The sequence below is a fragment of the Xenia sp. Carnegie-2017 genome, unplaced genomic scaffold (assembly GCF_021976095.1).
Source record: "Xenia sp. Carnegie-2017 unplaced genomic scaffold, XeniaSp_v1 HiC_scaffold_14, whole genome shotgun sequence".
NCBI lineage: Eukaryota > Metazoa > Cnidaria > Anthozoa > Malacalcyonacea > Xeniidae > Xenia > Xenia sp. Carnegie-2017.
Window position 1 is genome coordinate 12,469,691 of NW_025813447.1, and position 20,840 is coordinate 12,490,530.

General features: G+C 35.4%; 2 protein-coding genes across 2 annotated transcripts; both read left to right on the forward strand.

Moving 5' to 3' along the window:
- Nucleotides 1–79: 79 nt before the first annotated feature.
- Nucleotides 80–1,414, forward strand: LOC124435298. Its single transcript, XM_046985235.1, has 3 exons — nt 80–533; nt 900–1,013; nt 1,380–1,414. Exons 1-3 carry the CDS (start codon nt 80–82, stop codon nt 1,412–1,414), a joined length of 603 nt encoding a protein of 200 aa, XP_046841191.1.
- LOC124434550 (unconventional myosin-XVIIIa-like) lies at nt 1,181–20,802 on the forward strand. Its single transcript, XM_046984433.1, has 38 exons — nt 1,181–1,247; nt 1,380–1,450; nt 1,550–3,635; nt 4,271–4,465; nt 4,801–4,977; nt 5,343–5,553; nt 5,770–5,912; nt 6,203–6,303; nt 6,592–6,655; nt 6,841–6,985; nt 7,060–7,363; nt 7,434–7,701; nt 7,802–7,925; nt 8,267–8,426; nt 8,763–8,895; nt 9,322–9,505; nt 9,622–9,722; nt 9,793–9,858; nt 11,398–11,526; nt 11,765–11,854; nt 11,944–11,997; nt 12,306–12,395; nt 12,551–12,670; nt 12,856–12,976; nt 13,343–13,413; nt 13,900–14,054; nt 14,607–14,730; nt 16,039–16,131; nt 17,044–17,145; nt 17,447–17,557; nt 17,635–17,844; nt 18,110–18,274; nt 18,383–18,499; nt 19,055–19,138; nt 19,303–19,383; nt 19,503–19,657; nt 19,763–19,850; nt 19,984–20,802. Exons 3-38 carry the CDS (start codon nt 2,418–2,420, stop codon nt 20,386–20,388), a joined length of 6,159 nt encoding a protein of 2,052 aa, XP_046840389.1. The 5' UTR covers nt 1,181–1,247; nt 1,380–1,450; nt 1,550–2,417; the 3' UTR covers nt 20,389–20,802.
- The last annotated feature ends 38 nt before the right edge of the window (nt 20,803–20,840 follow it).

Below are 20,840 nucleotides of genomic sequence, written 5' to 3' on the forward strand. Positions count from 1 at the left end.
TATTTTATAATGGTATAAGTTACCAAAGTTTGTCGTAAACATATAAAACACAATTTATCAAACTCTATACTGAACAAAAATGGCATCTAGAGCAGTGGGACTTTCTCAGAATCAATCACGTTCGAGACAACTCGATTTTAGCAAAGCAATGAATGATTTTAAAGTGATGTTTCCGACGTTTGATTACGAAGTTATCGAGATGATTTTGCGCGCGAATAATGGCCTTGTCGATGCCACCGTCGACCAACTTTTGGCAATGCAAACGGAAGATAGCCAAACAACAAAAAATAAACATTTAGACCCTGAACTTAACGTTCGATTACCGAGTTATATTGATGAAGGAGCAAAGACTTCTGAGCCGCCTCCTGCCTACACACCACGAGTGGAGGAAGATCCAAATTTTCGATACGACTCAACGTATTTAAAACAACACTTTAGTCCATGTTATCATTCTCCCACGACTGCGACACTAAACGCAAAAAAACCTTCATTTTCTAATGGCGAAAGTTCCCGATATCGTTCACCGATGATCGGTACGTTGCCCAACGACTTTTTACGACTTAATTTTGATTCTCATGAAAACACCAAGCCCGTTAAGCGCGTTACATGCAATAGAGAAGCAATATTCACCAACAATCCATTTTACGACGTTCGAACATTGGAAATGCCAAAAATTCAAGCAGAGAATATACGTCACGCCAAAGTCAAGGTATGTTGTCTTTTTGTGGTCGGGTATCGAAGTCAGACAGTGAAATTGTTCAGCAGATCAAACTTCCTTATGTTTGTGTCCGTTATGTTTGCCTAATTGAAAAAGATTATTTAAAAGTATGTCCCAATGAGAACTTTATTAAAAGATGGTCTAATTATCAATAATTAAACTAGTTGTGGCATTTTTGTAGAAACAATTGCAACTCAATCCAGATCTGTGTCGAGGTCATCGGCAAAAGGAAATGATCCTGAATTCCATGAGATTCCGAAGAACAACGAAGATGATGGAAGTGGTATGAAAAAAGGTATAATGTTTTGCTTGATGCTTTGAATTCTGTGTAAAATGTATGAAAACTTGCCCATGGGATGCTGTTTCTTGTAGTGTAGAAATGGGTGTGAAGAATCAGGTTGGGAAGACAGGCAAGCCAATATGCAATGAATTTCTAAGATTTTACTACTTTTCTTTTATTAAAAAAAGGCAAGAAATTTGGCCAGATGTCAAGAAAGTTCAAGCGAAAAAAGACCAAAAATGCCAAAGGGTGCGAATTTCTTTCTTTCAATGTTATGCAACTCAATGCACGGACATCTTTTCTCAACTAAAACTGAAGTACTTTAGTTGCATTTTTTATTTAGCTTGATGTATTTATTTTTATCTGTATTCATTTTATTAGGGCAACTTACCAAGAGATACCAGGCTCAAATTTAATAGATGATGATAGTGGCAATGACAGTTGGCCCAAAGGTATGGGACTTGGTCTCTTTAATTATTTGGGTTATTTAATGACAACTTTTATCAATTTACATGTAAAACAGGTTGTAAAAATATTTAATTATTTTGTAGAAACACAGAGGAGATTATGAAAAGCTTAAAACAGTAAAAATTGTTTTTATCATTGCAACTTGCAAAAGTTGGACGTTATGTTTTTTAAAATAATGCAACTACACAAAATATAATTTAAAAATAATTTTTACAAGAAAATGTAATAATTAAGAGAAAATGTATAATGTTTGTTATGTAGACTTTTACGTGTATTTACCAGAAAATGAGTAAAAGTGCACTTTTAAAGTTTTTCATTTACTTGGTTATTGGATGTAATACGTCTGTTTTTCACCAAGTTGTTTCACAAAAACAGAAACTTCTAAACTTCACTTTGTGTTATAATTTGTGTTTGGATAGTTCTAAATAAAAATGCTCGACTTATTCATAAATGATACATTGTCCATTCCTTGCATTGTCTGATTTTTCTTTTCTTTTTAAGTAATATGTAATGTAAAGTGTATGTCAAATGTCAAGTCTTTATAATGAAATAATGAAACAGTTGTAAACAGTTGTAAATCAGCAGAATTTACCGTCTTTTATGTATATATATAGCTGTAGTTTCATGTGCTTACCTAGTTAGTTGCAGTTGCTTGTCATGTAATAGAACTCTTGCTTTAAATCTAATAAATATACATGTTAAAAGCAACATGAGATAAGCCTCAAACCTAACCAAACAGGTCGTCCATTTTATTAATCACCCCCTTCCCTGTCCGCCTTTTTCTCTCTCCTCTTTTCTCTATAATGACGTCCGCGAAGCAAGTATTTTGAATTGCACAGCCCGGTGCGTGTCACTCATGACTGGCTCATAACTATAAACAATAAATATGACTTGAAAGGCACTTGAAATTTTATTGCATATTGTTAGGGTCGCTAACCACATCACCTTATCATGTTCAACTTTAAAAGGAAGAGTGAAAAGGGGGATAAAGATGCTAAAGAAAGTAAAAAAGAGGAGAAACGAAAACGAGAAAAGGACCGAAAGGCAAGAAACGAAAGGACTCTATCGGGTCGAGAAATGGCTGGGTTTATTGCCCACTCCAGAGGTATCGAGACTAACAACGTAAAGCCAGAGAAACATGGAATTTTTCGTTCTTCAAAGACAAAGTTTGGAAAGAATTTGGATTTTTCTGAGAGTAATGAGAACAGCTACCGTAATGGGCAAACCATAGCAGAAAATGAGCAGGAAAATGGCGCCCCATCTGTGTTATCTCGAGTTAGTGCATTTGAAAACTTACAATCTAGTCAAGCAGGTTTCGTTAGGCAGTCTTCCGAAAATTATCAAAATGCTTCTGAATCGAGGTCAAGTCGTGGTAAAAGTGGCTCACTTAGTCGCAGTGAGGACTTTCAAAGAGTACAAACAAAAATATCATTTGACCAAGTAGATGGGCATTCCGAAGGGCATTTGTTTAACAACAATAGCTACAACAAACTCGTTATTGAACCCTCCGAAATCGAATCCTCACAAGTTGTCTTGTCTGAAAATACAGACGACAGTTATGTACCGGCAAACGAACCTTCTCGCGTTGTTAAGCCACCTATACCACCGAAAATTCGCCAACACAACGCCAAAAGTTCGTTATCTACAACGCATCACTCGTCTCTTGTCGTCAACCCTAGTCGAAATACAAGTGTAAAAACAAAGCGAGCCGTAGATGTATTGCCTCCAAGCGAAAGAACGCTGGAAAACAACGGCGTCTCCCTTGTTTTGCCTGCCGTTAAACCGGTTGGAGAAGAAATGTCTAGGTATATAAAACTGAAACGTCAAACAAATGGAGGTTTTGGTTTTGCCTTGCGTCGTTCTACAACAAATGATAATAAAGAAATATATCTTGCTGAACCTGTGGCTGAAGCTTACGCAACCTGCCTTCTACCAGGAGATAAATTACTCGAGGTGAATGGGCATAACGTGGAAAATTTAAGCCGTGAAAAAATAGTTAACCTTGTAGCATCATCAGGTAGTGAAGTCGAACTAAAAGTTGTTCCTATCCCAGAACTAGCTGAATTAACTGTGAGAAGTGGTCTCGATGGCGGCAGACTGCAGGTTGACGAAACTTTCATACGCTCAGGCTCTTTAGCTAGAAGTGGCAGCAAGAGAATCAAGAAGAAGGCGAGTGAAAACACTAATTGTATTGTATTTCTCTTTTGTTTTGTTGAAACGAAAATTCTGGAAAGCCAAATTCACGAATGTCAAGCAGAAATAATGATAATTTTAATACAACAAAGCTTTGTCTAGCATCTAAATATGACTGTTTTTGTAGATTTTTATCACTTGCTATGTACTTTTAACCAAAACTTTAAATTTTGTCAATTAAAAAAAAAGCGCACAAGCTTATCCCTTTTAAAATATTTCACACCGCAATTTTAAATATTTGCAAGGATTTCAAACAAAATAAAATGTGCAACTCGTTGTTGTACATCAATTTAGTATAATTGTTGGAGTTATTACATAAAAAAATGTGTGAATTTTAATTGTGGATGAAACGTTATGATTGTTGATTATAACTAAAATATATTAATTAAACACTTGCCAGTGGGAAGATTTCAATTTACTATGTGAGTAATTATTTCAACATTGATTGTGGGTGTGAATAAGTAAGATTTTATTTAGCATACCATGAATTTCATAATGGAATTAAGTCATGGTAACAAAAACAATTATCATATTATTCATTTGTATTATCACTTAATGATTAATAAAACCGGTAAAACAATTTTTCATTTTAATTTTGTGAATAATTTCAGACAAAAACGGAAGCTGAAGTTGCATCTGAAAAAGAATGGCTTGAGGCAGAAAAGGTATGGGTTGTCCACAAAGGTGGGTTTTCTGGTGGTCGTATGCTTAAGTCAACTAAAAGCAACGAAGTGGAAACAACTAGAAAGGTGAAACTTGAACATGGAGGAGAAATTATGGATATTGAAGAAGAATGCATTGAAAAGGTGATGTATATAACTATTTTGTTAAGGTGGTAAATAGTGGAAGATGCTAGCCTTATTTAGTCTTGCTGCGTATTGCCTTTTTGCTTATTGACTTGAAAACCAACTCATGAAATTGATTTTTTATGAAACAAACAATAATTTGGGTGAAAAATTCGCAAATAAGTCAGTAAATAGTAAAAGTTTTGAAACTTGTTTTGCTGTAAGTATAAGTAATTTTGTTTTTGAAATAATGTTATTTGTTTTTATAAAACATTTTTACAGGATGTACACCATGCAATGTTTTGCAAAGGAAGTCGAACATTGTTTCTATGACTCTGTGAAATTATTTTTAACAGGCTAATCCACCTTGGTTTGATCGTGCTGAGGATCTTTCTGCCTTGAATCATCTTAATGAACCAAGCTGTCTACACACATTAAGACAGCGTTATGGTAGCAGTTTGATTCACACATATGCTGGACAAATATTGCTAATCATTAATCCTTTGAAGAGCCTCTCGATATACACAGACAAGGTGGGGATAGCACTAGAGTATACTTTAATTTATTAGCAACGGTTTCTTTCAAAAATACCCCATTGTTTCTTCTGTTTTAAAAAAGGGCATCTTTGATTGACACTTTAACCCCCATCACAATAAAGATATTTTTGTGAAACAAATGTAAAAAAAGTTTCAACAGTTTCTTATTGTAAACAACATATTTACATAGGTGATACAAATGTTTCGTGGTTGTAAACAACATATTTACATAGGTGATACAAATGTTTCGTGGTTGTAAACAACATATTTACATAGGTGATACAAATGTTTCGTGGTTGTAAACAACATATTTACATAGGTGATACAAATGTTTCGTGGTTGTAAACAACATATTTACATAGGTGATACAAATGTTTCGTGGATGTAAACAAGAAGATATGCCTCCTCATATTTATGCTTCAGCTCAAACTACATATCGAAACATGCTTGCCATGAATGCTGACCAATCCATTGTGTTGATGGGTGGAAGTGGTTCAGGAAAATCTGTCAATTGTTCACATTTATTACATTATTTTTGCTCGACATCTGTGTCCCAACAATCCTCGTTGACAGGTACCAAGAAACTTTATTTTCCACAACCAATTCTTAAATATGACTCGCCTTCGTGTCAATTCACCCACTCTAAGTTTGCAAGGAAGCTGAAAGATGTTGTTCGTGAATATATATGTACAATGGAAAAGATTCTATGTTTTAGCACAGCAAGTATTTCTCCTTAGGTTTTAGTTAAACATGGAAAGATATTAAAAATTTTAGTCCAACTTTTTCTAGACGCCAAAGCTGTTGCTATGTTATCGTTGCTTCAAGCGTTTGGCAGCTGTTCTACAAGGCTAAACAACAACGCAAGTCGATTTACCATGTTATTCACACTTGATTATGATTCTTCTGGCATGTTGACCAGTGGCTCACTTGAGGTACACCATTTCAAAGCTACATAACTGCAGTGTTTCGCTCGCAGTGTCATCATTGTCGATAATTATTTCACAGCTCTTTGTAATGCGCAAAAAGAACTTACTTAGGGAAAATATCTGAATTACTATCATTACCTTTTGCAAGTTTTCGCTTTAGCAACAGGTTTACATTTGGATATTTGATTATTTAAATTGCTATAACATTTTGCTTGTATTTGCCTAGCGCGAATTGACGTGTAAATATATCACATTTTTCATTGCACTAGAGGAAAAATTTCGTTGTTGTTTTTCAGACATTTTTACTGCAAAAGATAAGAGTTGTTCGGACACCTGAAGACGAGAGCAACTTTAAAATCTTTCAATATTTTCTCGCTGGTTGTAACAAGAAGCTGAGGTAATGGAGCTCATTCAATTAGTGTATTATTAGCACTTTGTTGGTCGCACAGTTTTCGTTGCAAAATGAACTAACTTTCACAACTCTAGTGTTGAAAGGAAGGGTTTAACGAATAACAACTGTCTGTTCCTCAGTTAGATTTTTATGAAACATACACGTTTACGATTCCTTTATTATTCACGTTACTCAAATTTTTGAGCAGCACTTATACACACGATGAAAATAATTGGGAAAGGGGGAAGAGAAAGTGTTATTTACAAACTATGTTTTAACGTAGTTTTCTTGTAGACAAGAATTCTTTCTCGACGTCGCTCAACAAGACCCAAATTCCTTCATAAAATACAAGCAAAAGGTAACTTGGATTTTGTTGAAAACCTAATTCCATGAAAACACAAGATTTCACCACAGCTAATTACCCACAGCTTTCTACCGTCAACTGTTGCTATTTGTACAAAAGCTTATTGTCAGAGAAAACGTGAAAAGTGAGCATTTTGTTTATTTCTTATGTTAATGATTTTTTCAAACTATCTAACGTAGGACACAAATCAACAACGTGATCTGAATAAATGGAATGAGTTGCAAAATGCTCTGGAAATCCTTGGTGCAAGTGTTGGTGAATCAAAATGCCTGTGGTCCATCATTGCTGCTGTATATCACCTTGGGACAGCTGGTATTTCGATGGGTGAGTTATCAAAAACTATTGGTCCATAGTATATGATGACGTATATTCAATTTCATTTTCTATTATTTGAATAGGCAACGAGAATAAACCAAGATTCAAAAATCCCGCTGGTGTACAACGTGCGGCCGCAGTTCTTGGGATCAGCGTCGATGAGATTACCGAACTTGTTCTATCTCCACCGATGGTTAGTCAAATTGTCATTCGAGCTCCACGACGCAAAAATCCAAGTCGTTTATCGTCACAGTCATCGGAAACTTCGTCATCTAGTGTGCAATCAATGGATAATCAGAGATTACGTCAGTGTACGGCAGCTCTGGAAGGTCTAGCGATGGGATTGTACCAGCAAGCCTTTGGTATAATGATTTACTTGATCAACAGGTTATGAATGTTTTTGCATATTTTCCTTCATTACAATATACACTGACAAGGTATTTTAAATCTTATGCAGGTCAATCCAAGAAGGCGATCCCAGACGTATAGCATCGATAAACATTTTAGATTCGGCTGGATTCTCTAGCTCCGTCTCTGATGGTTCAGGAGCTCATTTTGAAGAATTTTGTCACAATTATCAATCAGAACGTTTACAGAGGTTCTTCCACAACATGACGTTCACGCAACAACTTGATCGTTATAATATGGAAAATGTTGACTGTACCTTTAACAGTGTTTCGGGTTCACCCGATACTGTTGTGACAGCAATTGATAAAGCTGTACAGGTGAGGATACCGTGGGTTCTATGGGGATGAGATATGTACGTACCTTGGGAATATGCTTTTTTATAATTTCCAATTTTGAAATTTTAATATATATTTGTAGGGTGGAAGTGTTAGCATGGATTTAAGGAATGAGAAAAAAGGTCTTCTTTGGTTGCTAGATGAAGAGTCTATATTTCCGGGATCCACCGAACAAACATTCTTAAATCGGCTACTTGAGCGACAAAGTACGTTGAAATAATGATGCTTGCTTTTATCATTTAAACGCTGATATAACATTGTATGACCGTGCGCTCAAGTCGTATTGCTATACATATTCTTGGCACAGATCTGTGCTCAAAGGAAATTCAGTAAATAAAGCTTTTGATGAGCTTTTACTCCGTACAGTACTCAGTCGATGTCGTTTAATGAAATAAGTTATGAGTGCAGAAAAAATTACAATTTTAAAATAAAATAAAATTTGGCCAGGTATCCCTTCTGAAGGCATTGTCATGACGTTTTTAGATTTGAAATAAGTTTTTAATGTTTTGCCAACATATATGGTATTTATTTATTTATTTTAATTTAGATGTCGATATTTTTCAACCGGGTCCCTATGAAACGAGTTTTTATCTAAAACATTTCCAAGCACGACAAATGACTCTCTATAATGTCAAGGGTTGGCTCAGCTTGGCACGAGAGCATCCCGCTGTAAAACAAGCTCATACCTTGCTGGTTCAGTCTTCTAAGTAAGTGAGGCGATTGATACAATTGTGATGATAAATACCATCATATTTTGAAATGCAGCGATATGTCAAATATGCTTGATTTAGGATTTTATGATTATGGTGGTGTGCAACCATTTCCCTTGGACTGAGAGAACAATGGAATGTTCGCCATGTTGGATGACATTTGCAGTGTAAATAAGGAAACTCCTTTGTTAAAACAATCCAACATGGCGGACATGACGTAGCTTGCACACCAACAATTGGATTTCCAGTACTGTTGCTTAATATAAAGTAGATGTTCATGGTATATAAATGAATTCATGTGTATGTGAAACTTATGTATATTGTATACTTTAGGGATGATCTGGTTACGATGGCGTTGAAGCATTCAGATGGTTTAAGTCGAACGAGAAGCTTTTATCGTAAACAATCTCCATCTACAATGTCAGTGAAAAAAGATTCACTATGCCTGCAGCTCATTTATCAAGTTGTAAGTTGTTTTTTTTTTCACTTGTGGATACAAGACCGTCCTGAGTTTTATAAAGGGTGCATTAGGGTGACTTCAGCATGTGCACCTTCCGTTAAGTAAACTTTTTGAAACTCGTTGATAATCAGCTTTCTCAAGATAAACATATAGATGGTAAAATATACGTAGTTTATTGGTGTAACTTGCCAAAACTCATGACTTCATCTTAGAAATAGTGTTAATGTATGAATGAAAACACTATTGCCATAAAAATGAATTACTTAGCAATCAAAATCCAATACAAGATCAAAAATGACACTTCTTTACACCTTTACATCCATTTCCCCTCCAGTTAATTCATCGCTGTTTTCTTTTGTGAATGTATTGTTGTTTTTGTCACCTATATCACCATTTTTTCTGCAACTGTTTCATCTTGATAATCGTTCTTAGGATAACGTGTTGGATTGTATTCGAAAGACTCACATTTCTTTCATACAATGCATGTTGCCTGTCTCTGGGGCGGGAAAGTATGATCCTTTAGTCAGCGAAAAATCAGCAAATATCGACGTTCCACTACTTCGTGCTCAGTTAAAAAGAGCTCAAGTATTGGACGCTGTTCGTCTTCACAGACAAGGTGTGTGAACGTTAAGTAATGAGCTGTTTAGTTATTCATTGTTTCTCATTACATTATTTAATGTGGAGTGATCTGATGTTTAAGAGTAATCCTTATATATTTTTTTACTTTTTCAGGTTATCCTGAACATATGACATTTGGTGAATTTCAACATCGATTCAGTATTTTGGCGCCCACGGAGAATCGACAAGCCCAGCCGGTTTTGGATGAGAAGAAAGTACGTAATCATACACCATTTTGCTTTGGGGTTAATGAGTTATTTTATGCTCCTGTTCACACTTGTTTAGGTAGCACAAACTTTACTAAATGCCCTGGATTTGAATGAAAGTAGCTACAGACTTGGTTTGTCTCAGGTATGTATCCTTTGAAAACATTTCTTTTTTACTTTACTCAAGTCTATAATTTAGACGAGCAAACGTGACTTATTCAATTCTAAACAAAAATTATGTCATCTGATATGATGTTTACTTTAGTACTTTAGATTTTATGTTTTTGTTTAATCAAGCAACATTTTTATTTGTCTTGTCTTGAAAGAGAGTCAAAACGAATTTTTTCGGTGCGATAAACAGTTACCTAGCAGTCATAATAGTGTAGTTTACGGTTACGATACGATTTAGCTTGTCAAAAATATGTTTTTAGTAAAGTTTGCATTTGCTGACAAAGAGCTAGCTAAAGCATTCTTCATGATTATGAGTCATGGCTGGGTTAGCGCATACATAGCTGCCACAGCGATGATTATGAGTCATGGCTGGGTTAGCGCATACATAGCTGCCACAGCGATGAGTATGAGTCATGGCTGGTTTAGCGCATACATAGCTGCCACAGCGATGATTATGAGTCATGGCTGGGTTAGCGCATACATAGCTGCCACAGGGATGATTATGAGTCATGGCTGGTTTAGCGCATACATAGCTGCCACAGCGATGATTATGAGTCATGGCTGGGTTAGCGCATACATAGCTGCCACAGCGATGATTATGAGTCATGGCTGGTTTAGCGCATACATAGCTGCCACAGCGATGATTATGAGTCATGGCTGGGTTAGCGCATACATAGCTGCCACAGCGATGATTATGAGTCATGGCTGGGTTAGCGCATACATAGCTGCCACAGCGATGATTATGAGTCATGGCTGGGTTAGCGCATACATAGCTGCCACAGCGATGATTATGAGTCATGGCTGGGTTAGCGCATACATAGCTGCCACAGGGATGATTATGAGTCATGGCTGGTTTAGCGCATACATAGCTGCCACAGCGATGATTATGAGTCATGGCTGGTTTAGCGCATACATAGCTGCCACAGCGATGATTATGAGTCATGGCTGGTTTAGCGCATACATAGCTGCCACAGCGATGATTATGAGTCATGGCTGGTTTAGCGCATACATAGCTGCCACAGCGATGATTATGAGTCATGGCTGGTTTAGCGCATACATAGCTGCCACAGCGATGATTATGAGTCATGGCTGGGTTAGCGCATACATAGCTGCCACAGCGATGATTACGAGTCATGGCTGGGTTAGCGCATACATAGCTGCCACAGCGATGATTATGAATCATGGCTGGGTTAGCGCATACATAGCTGCCACAGCGATGATTATGAGTCATGGCTGGGTTAGCGTATACATAGCTGCCACAGCGATGATTATGAGTCATGGCTGGGTTAGCGCATACATAGCTGCCACAGCGATGATTATGAATCATGGCTGGGTTAGCGCATACATAGCTGCCACAGCGATGATTATGAGTCATGGCTGGGTTAGCGCATACATAGCTGCCACAGCGATGATTATGAGTCATGGCTGGGCTAGCGCATACATAGCTGCCACAGCGCTTAAGAAATGCCTACACAACCTTATTTTTTGGTAATTTATTATATCTTCTTCATAGATATTCATGCGAGCAGGCACTCTAGCCCAACTTGAAGATTTGAGAGATGAGACGATCACGGATAATCTAATTGAACTGCAGGCATTCTGCCGAGGTTTTCTTTCCAGAAAGAAGTTTGCCAAGCTCAAGGTAAGTGTATTTAAATTGCTATGTAGTGATACAGCACTGAGCAATTTTATTTTGTTGTTGATATTCATTGTCTATGAGAGAATTTTGGACTTTTTAAAATCTTTTTTACCTTGATATATCTGTCCTTTTAGTTTAAATATTTATCTGGTTACAAGTAATATTGATTTCAGTTCTTTAGGAATATTGCATGGAGTGAAGATAAAGTTGAAAAAATACCCATTTTCCTATGATCTTACAGGTTCAACAAAAAGCGATCAAGTGCATTCAAAGCAATGTGAGGCAGTTTTTAGAAATTCGTGATTGGCAATGGTGGCGTTTGTACACCAAGGTACACCATGAAATTTCTTGTGATGGAACTGTTTCACAAACTAATGTCTAGTTTTGCAAAAGTGCATAAAGATTATTTTCTTCATGTAGATCGTTCCTTTGTTGGATATTCATCGAAGCGATAAAGAACTCAAAGATAAAATGGTGCGTTATAACATAATAAAATGAAAGCACTTACTATTTGGCAAGATACAATTTGACCTGAAATATTCCTTTCCATTAATAAGCGTTGGAAACACATACACCAAAGTTGGCCGTGTACAATTCAATTTGCTACGATTTTATTTAATTAAATTTTATTGCCTGGGTCTATGACCTTCCTTGACTACCTAAAAATAATCTCCATTTGAAATCAGGTTTTTCGAATTAAAACTGTTCACATTTTCTCATGCAAATATTTGTTCATATAATATGTGACTGCTTTAAATTAAATTTTGGTCTTTTTTGTTTAGGATGAAGTGGCTTCGCTAAACGCTAAGATCTCAAAACTTGAGAAAGAAAAGATTTCAATGCAAGAAGATAATCAGCGCTTACAACAAAAGGTATTGCAGACAAGAGAGAATTCTGAGAGAGAGATAGAAGAACCTAATGGGACAAGCGTGAAGCAGTGAAAAGTTTTGGGTTGACTCTGTTCATGTATTGCTCTTTTAGCCGTTGTACAAATTCATTGTAAATAGTTTTATTTTATATTTTGAAGGTTTCGGAGTTATCAGAGTTACTTGACGATGAACGTGAATCTGGTCATGGTAAAACGGCCTTGCTACAAGAGGAACAAAGTTTACGAATCAGAGCTGAGAAAGAAATCGAAACTTTAAACGTAAGTTAAAGAGGGATGTAATGAATTAGTTTTATTTACAGAAGTATTAGAGACAACCTATCACTATGGTTAGGAAGCAACTTCATAATGTAAACTCTTTTCTGTAAACTTCAATGTAACTTTATCTTTTTACATTCGCTCAAAATTACATAAAATACGAATGTTTTCATTTCACTCGTCTTCAGGCTCAACTTTTGAGGTCACGAAAAAATTCAACTGTTCAAGCAGAAAATATCCAAGCGGAGATAGTAACTATGACAGAAAGTGTCATGCATGAGAATGAGCCTCCCCGGGAAGAAAAATCAGGTAGATCACGTGGCTATTTCGAAGCATGTAGTTTACTAGACGATTACGTTGTCTGCATTTACTGTATGCTCACATGTGTATGCTCGTTATTTCTTAAGCACATTGAGCCAGCGATTTGCCTTTACATTGCCAAAATTGTGGCGAAAGGAATTTGCTTGAGCTGACTGTTAACCTTTTTTTTTAAACAAAACTGAACTCAAATCATGTTTTGGGTTACTCTAAATGTAGAAAATAGTGCACCAAACTGAACTGAAATTATGTATTGCAATATATTAAATGAAAAAAGTGGTAAACCACAAATCATGTTGCATTTCAACAAAATACGAAAACTGGGCTCTAGTTTTTATCAATTAATTTTGATTCCAGTGGTAAACCCTGAATATGAAATCGAGAAGCCATCAAAATGGAGTTCAGACAAACAGAATGTTGAAAAAATGGTGAGTTTTTTACTATATAGATGTAATAAATTGATAATATGAAAGATAATAACAAATAAAACTGAACTAAAAAGAATCATCAAAAGGGCATGGAAACAAAAATGGGGTCTTAGCTATATAGGTGTATTGTTCTCGTGACTTGAAACAAATTTTGACAACTTTGCAAAAAAAAATCGCTGGTAAAAGCTATTCTTTGTTCGTGTTAATGATTTCACCGAGTGTTTAATGGCATTTAGAAACACAAATATGTTTCATTTACATACTTGTGATTTTGCTTACAAGACTGGGACACAGTGATTTTTTTAAGTCTAGTTGAATTTTATTGAAGAACGTCGTTACGTAAGATTACCGTGGACTGGAGCTTTACTATAGTCTGTCATTGTTTGAGAAAATGAATATTTTTACCGTGTTTAGATTTTTATTCCTTATAGTATTGATGTGTGTGTTGTCACAACGTATAAAATATACTTTCTTGTTTATTGTTAGCTTTCCGACAAGGAAGCTGAAAACGAGGAACTTTCGAGGGATATCAGTAATCTAAAACGTAAAATCACACGAACGAGTGCCGAAATGAACGACATGAAATTATTGTTAGAAAAATCGCAGGCGAGGAATTCTGACCTCGAAAAGAAACAAAGACGGTATGCGTGTGTGCTCGCTTAATTCATATCTTGCTGCGTAATTTTCATTACAGAAACTATAAAGAACATTTTCTGAATATTTGCTTAGCGTGATTTTAACGCTCCACTTTGGCCATTGCGCTCAGACGGCATAACTTATGATTATAATCTTCGCAGTTGACATTATGTCATCAATAGAATTGGACGTAAATAACAAAAAAAGTCTTCGTAAATTCTTCCCATGATGATACAATTATCTGACAGTATTTGTTGCCACGTCCGTAAACAGATCTTGTCCTTTTTTGTCCTTTTCCTTTAATTTCTTGTCCTGTTTCCTTTGCGTCAATCTTATGACATTTTATTTGAAATATTTCAGATAATCTCTTTAAAAACTTTTATTGAATAACATAGATTCGGTGTTTGTTTTCTATATTGACCGTGTAAGCACTTGCGTTGTATTTCAATCATGTTTTCAACTGAGTATCATCTGTCACAGTGATATTGACCGCTTCCACATAATATATTGTTGTTTTTGTTCGTTTGGGCTAAAAGTATGCATTGTGTGCTTGTCAGATTTGATGCAGACATCGCTCGAGTGCAAGAAGAAGTGAAACAAGAACGATCACTTAAGGAGAAAGCAATTCGCGATAAAGATATGGCCTTCTCAGAACGTGTTCAACTTGAACAAGAGATAGAGGTTTGGTATTTTTATAATATTCGTCGTTATCTCCTTGTCATTATGTATGTAACATTAGGAGAATTTTGTCGGTAATTGAAAATAACGTCAACGTTTAATGCTTATTCTTTATGGTCACTTGCCTTCGTCGTATGAATGATAATAGTACATGCTTTTGTAATACCATATTTTAAACATGCATACATTGACATTAGTAATTAATGAAGTAAATTTAAGTGTGTGTATTACATTCAAGAGTTTTTCTCATATTGTCAATAGCATTTTTCCTAGTTACTTTATAATGCTAGGATAAGATATGAATAATTTTATTGTCTTTTATTAAATGTACCCTTTGATTTATTAGACATGAATTAGTTTAGTTTATTTGGTTTAGGTATAGGAACTCTTACACTGCATACATCTTTCAAAAATTTGCATTCGTCAACTCATCAACCTTGTATCAAGAACCATGATTAGTGATTTTAGTTGTATTCTAATATATATCATGACCGTGGTTTATAAATAAATTTGTAATGGCTTAAAAATTAACAATTTTCTGTGACGTTTTATCTAAGCATTCTTCGAACTTTGACCAACTGACCCCTGTTGCTATTCACTTATACGACGTCGATTGTATAATCATTTACAATGCGAATGCAGTTTTAATAATGAAGTTCTGTTTTGGCCTTTTAATTGCGCGGTGAATAACACACTTTTGCACTAACTTAAGGAAGCTCTTGAAAGCGAACTTTAAAAAAATGTTCTTTACTTGTTACATGAGTAAATGGATTGTGAAAAAACATGTTTTTCTGTACGTGCCTGTTCACAGTTGATCCAACCTCCATTCGCACACCATATTTGTACCATTGATCTCTGTTTGATCTCTTTATTTGGTCTGGGTGTGGCAATGCATTGCCAAGTTACGGATTTTATCGCGCGATTTTTCAAACAGTTATTTTTAATATTCAATATTCATTTGGTTGTTGGGTTAAGTCACAATCGAAGAAATCGGTCAATTTTTTAAACATTCAGATGTAGTTCGTTTATAATGTGCATATGTTGGCATTCATTACTCAGCCATACTCAAATCATAGAGGGAAACTCCGGACCACTCGCCATTTATGCAACTATTAAGTAATTCTTAGTTTTTTATGACGTAACCATATAACTGTGAGGAAAAGAGAATTCATTTAACGAGATGTGGCTTGCGAAGATATGAGTTTTGGTGGAATTTTGGGATATTTTAGGAGCATGCTTGGTAGTCTTTGAAGTTACAGCAAGGACTTTAAAGGACAACTTTATTGATATTGTACTTATTTTTGTGTATAGCGTTACAAACAGAAAGTGTCAGATATCAGAAATGAAAAAGAGCGTGTAGAAAACGATCTCCGTGATCTGGGAAAGAACAAAGGTGATAACAAGGTATGGTACTCTCTAGAACTTTGCTTCTATTGTTTTTGTGTTCGTTTTCATATATATCTAGTTAGATGTTACCATAACTGTGCATGTCAAAGTTTCTAGTCGTATATTGGTGTATTGTCTGTCTTCTTCAGCTTTGTTCAAACATGTTTCTCAATGATCCCTGCCATCTTGGTGTGTCCCTATTCACTACCATGTTTCTCAATGATCCTTGCCATCTTTGTGTGTACCCACAGTCAATACCATGTTTCTCAATGATCCTTCTTGTCATTCACTACCATGTTTCTCAATGATCGTGTACCCACTCACTACCATGTTTCTCAATGATCCCTGCCATCTTGGTGTGTCCCATTCACTACCATGTTTCTCAATGATCCTTGTCATCTTTGCTCACTATTGATCCTTGTCATCTTTGTGTGTACCCACAGTCACTACCATGTTTCTCAATGATCCTTGCCATCTTTGTGTGTCCCCACAGTCACTACCATGTTTCTCAATGATCCCTGCCATCTTGGTGTGTCCCTATTCACTACCATGTTTCTCAATGATCCTTGCCATCTTGGTGTACCCACAGTCACTACCATGTTTCTCAATGATCCTTGTCATCTTGGTGTGTCCCTATTCACTACCATGTTTCTCAATGATCCTTGCCATCTTGGTGTGTACCCACAGTCACTACCATGTTTCTCAATGTTCCTTGTCATCTTGGTGTGTACCCACTCACTACCATGTTTCTCAATGATCCTTGCCATCTTTGAGTGTACCAGCTTTGAGTGTACCCACTCACTAAAACACGCTCGTAAAAGTAAGGAGGATAACTTCTATAATACATATTTTTCTAAAAGGGAAAAATTCAACTTCAAGAGATTTTGTGTTGTGCCCATTTTCGATTTAAAGTTTCTTGTGAAATGTTAGGCTGTTGAAATGGCGAGCAATAAACGAGAACTTGAGAAAAGAATTGAGGAACTAGACGACGAAGTTGAAGAGCAGGCAGATCAGATTCAGTTGCTGGAGCACGTAAGTTACCTTTTGTGAAGGTAGATGTAGAACTTTAAATTTCCATCAGCTTATATGTATTTTGATCATTTATGTTTTCACTTTTGTAAGATAATACTGATTGTGACCAAAACTTTAATTTAGATTTTTCTTTTGGAAAGCTTATGTTTGCTTTTAGTTTTGAACATGTAATAGTAGAATTATAGGACATATTATACAAGTTACGATATTTCTAAGTAAACTAGTGTGTTTTTATCAAAACGTGCCATCTAGTAGTTTTAATAAAAAGCAAAACTTCATGTAATGTCATTTATTATTTAAGGCCAAATTAAAGCTGGAAATGGATTTAGAACAAACAAAGAAACGCGTTCAGAAAGAATTGGAGAGAAAAGATGAAGATATGGAGGAATTAAAATCTAATTATATTAGAAAGGTAGCAAAATATGAGTCGTAGGAATCTACAGTTTTGACTTAAAATAAAGTATTCGACTTTTTTCTTGCTTCCCGCAGGTCAAGACACTTGAGGCTCAGTTGGAGGAAGAACATCACGAAGTTTCGCAGGCGGTAAAGGCGAGAAACGAATCTGACCGCAAATTGATGGATCTGCGACGGGAAGTGGAGCATTTGAAGGAGCACGACAGCTCGGGAAAGCGATATAAACAAGATCTGAAGAATACGAAAGCGTTATTACGCGATGCTCAACAAGCTATTGAACAGTTGGTAAGATATTCTCTGACAAATATTTTAATACTATTGCTTAATATTGTGGTTAGGCATAATAAACCAGAAAAAGGTTTTGATTTAAAAGACGTCGTCAAAGTTTGCATTTGTTGTGCTTTCTCATACAGTGATTTTACACAAAACTTTGGTATCAAAGATTTTAATTCCTCGTCATTTCCGTTCATCTCAATTTACGAAACGTTGCATTTTGTTTTGTTGTCTTTCTGAACTTATTTAAATTCACATTGTTTATTTTTGTGAACAGAGCCAACAAAGCAAAAAAGATAAAACACAAATAAAACAATTAAAACATCAGTTAGAAGATCAATTGCAAGCAACTCAAATGGCACTGAAATCAAAGAAACAACAAGAAATGGACGCACAAGACATTCAAACTCAATACGATACGCTGGCGCGCACGAAAATTGAGGTATGAAAGTCAAGGTTTTTTATCTTTTAGCTCCCCCGTTGGGATATTTTAATAATTATATTGTATGAGGTAAGTGTCGTAGATAATTTTTCTCTTTTATTGTTTAAGCTGGAGGAGAGATGTTCCGGTTTGGCTCGTGAAAACAACGAACTTAGAAGTCATGTAGAAGAAGACGAGGAAGAAATGAAGACTTTGCTACAGAAAAATAAGGCGCTCGTTGCCCAGGTGACTATTTGCCTTTTTTGCAAGCCAAATATACTTGTTTGCTTTGCATTTGAATATTTTTTCTTTTGTTAAGAGTTATTTAAAAACGATACAAATCATCGTATGTCTACTTTATATTTTTCCACTTCGTCGTTTTCATGTTAAACTGATGTGATATCAATTCAGTGTTGTTCTTCAACAGGAGATAAACATTCATTTATAGTTTGGATTCATTTCATATTACTTCTTTCTTCACGATTCTTTGTGATTGAGTAGATTGGGATTGTTTTCAAAATTTCTCACTGTGAATAATGGAGATTTTACCACGAACTCATGAGATGATGGGGTGTTGTGTTCAATTTCCATTTAACTTTTCCTGACGATTTCTTTTCATTTTTTGAGCACGTCTACTACTTATCTTATTTGAAGAATATACTTCAGTTGTTTAAATTCGTCAATTTGATATTATAATATCATTATAAATTTATTGAACACAACTATCATCAGTTATATTATCCAGGCAAAAGTAAACTATATGTGTTTTGAACTAAAGCAAACGACTTCAAATGTTTATAGAATGCCAATGTTCAAGCTGAAAACGCAGAGCTAAACGATGTGAAACACAATCTTGAAAACGAAGTTAAAACTCTTCAATCGGAGGTAGTAAGCTGCTACAAAATGTTAAATTTTAAAGAGAATAATTTAGAATGATGTATGAAATTTAGTAAAGGTTCGTTCTTTGTAGGATGGATTGAATTTCTACAATTTTTTTTATGATTTAAAGTTGATAATTGAAAAACTTTCAACTTCTTTCTATTGTAAAGGTTTCAAATTTTACCCATCGACTTTCTTATTTCGAAGAAACATCTGTTGAGAAGAATATCCATGACAAGATAGGAAATAAGGTGAGAGAAACGTTTATTTACCATTTTTTTTTACTTATTTCACTCCTTAACTTATGAAACTTCAGTGTCTGCCTGAGATGGGAATGTATGAAAGTTTGTAAAGTCATGTTTATATGTAGGTGAGAGATTTAGAACAAAAGTTGGAATCTGCTCTCGCTACATGTAAACGTTTGGAAGTCACGAATGAACGGTTACGTGAACAGCTGGAAAAATCATCTGATGAACAAGCTATACTCACTGATAGAGAGTCGAAAGTTATTCACGAGAAAAACAAGTAATGCAATTGTTTTGTGTCATCATTGATTGGGATTACTGAAAGAAAAGTAGTTAATTTTTAGGAAAATAATGAATGTATTTTTTTTCTTGTGTGGTGATGTAGACTTGAAAAGAGGTTAATTGAAATGAAGGAAGAATTATTAAAGTTAGAAAAACAAGAAAATGATGAGAAAAAGCGACGAACGGAAAAGGTGATCCATACGTTTCATTAAAAGTGAAATATTTAATTTTCGTTTTAGAAAGACTCACATCTTTTACGTCTGCGATATAACAACAATTTCATTTCATTAAGAGTAATCATTTTTCACTGTCAATTTTTATCAGGAAGCAGAATTTGAAGAACTTGAGGTGACTCTTACTGCGACAAAGAGTGAACTTGTCATGACAAAGAAAAGATTAGCTGATCTACAGCAAGTGATGGAAGATAATATCAATGGTAACAGTGATATGACGTCAGACTCTGATGATGACGATGATGATTCTGTTACAAATAGTTCAATGTCGTCCTATCGACCTGTGAGCATATCACGTCTTCCTTCAGAACCGAGGTCCTATAAATCTTACGAAGATTTAGACGACATGCATGATATTAGTGATAGATTGATGCGAAAACTTGATGCATTGGATGACGTAAGCTCTCCGGCATCCTCGCGATCTCCAGTTGGCCAGCAATCGGTCTCCGATGAAGGATCGACAACTTCCGATCTTCAAATTCATAATGATGTCTGATCTTCAAATTCATAATGATCACGCATAAAATAGCAATCTTAATTTGTATTTCCGAAAATCACAGCGAACGAAGACATTTCTATGGACATAACGATAAGCAGGAAATTTCCAATTTCATTTTTTCTTTCATTGACAAAAGTCTCGTCAAAAATAGCAAACGTTAAGGATGGGGAAACCCCACTCTCTTCAATATGAAACACTTCCACAGACAAGGGAAAACGATTTTTATGCACGAGCAAAATAATGAGCAGTTTCATTTATTATTCTTCATAAATATTTATGCTTACGCATTTTACAAAAATTAAATTAAATGTGAGTAGTTATAATTTAATGAACATCTATCGATTCAAGGTATTTTTTGTATAGGTGAGTTATTGTACTTCTAGAAAACAATGTTTGTGTCGTTAATGCAAATTTTCATTGACTTCATGGCGTTACTATCCAAAATAGCG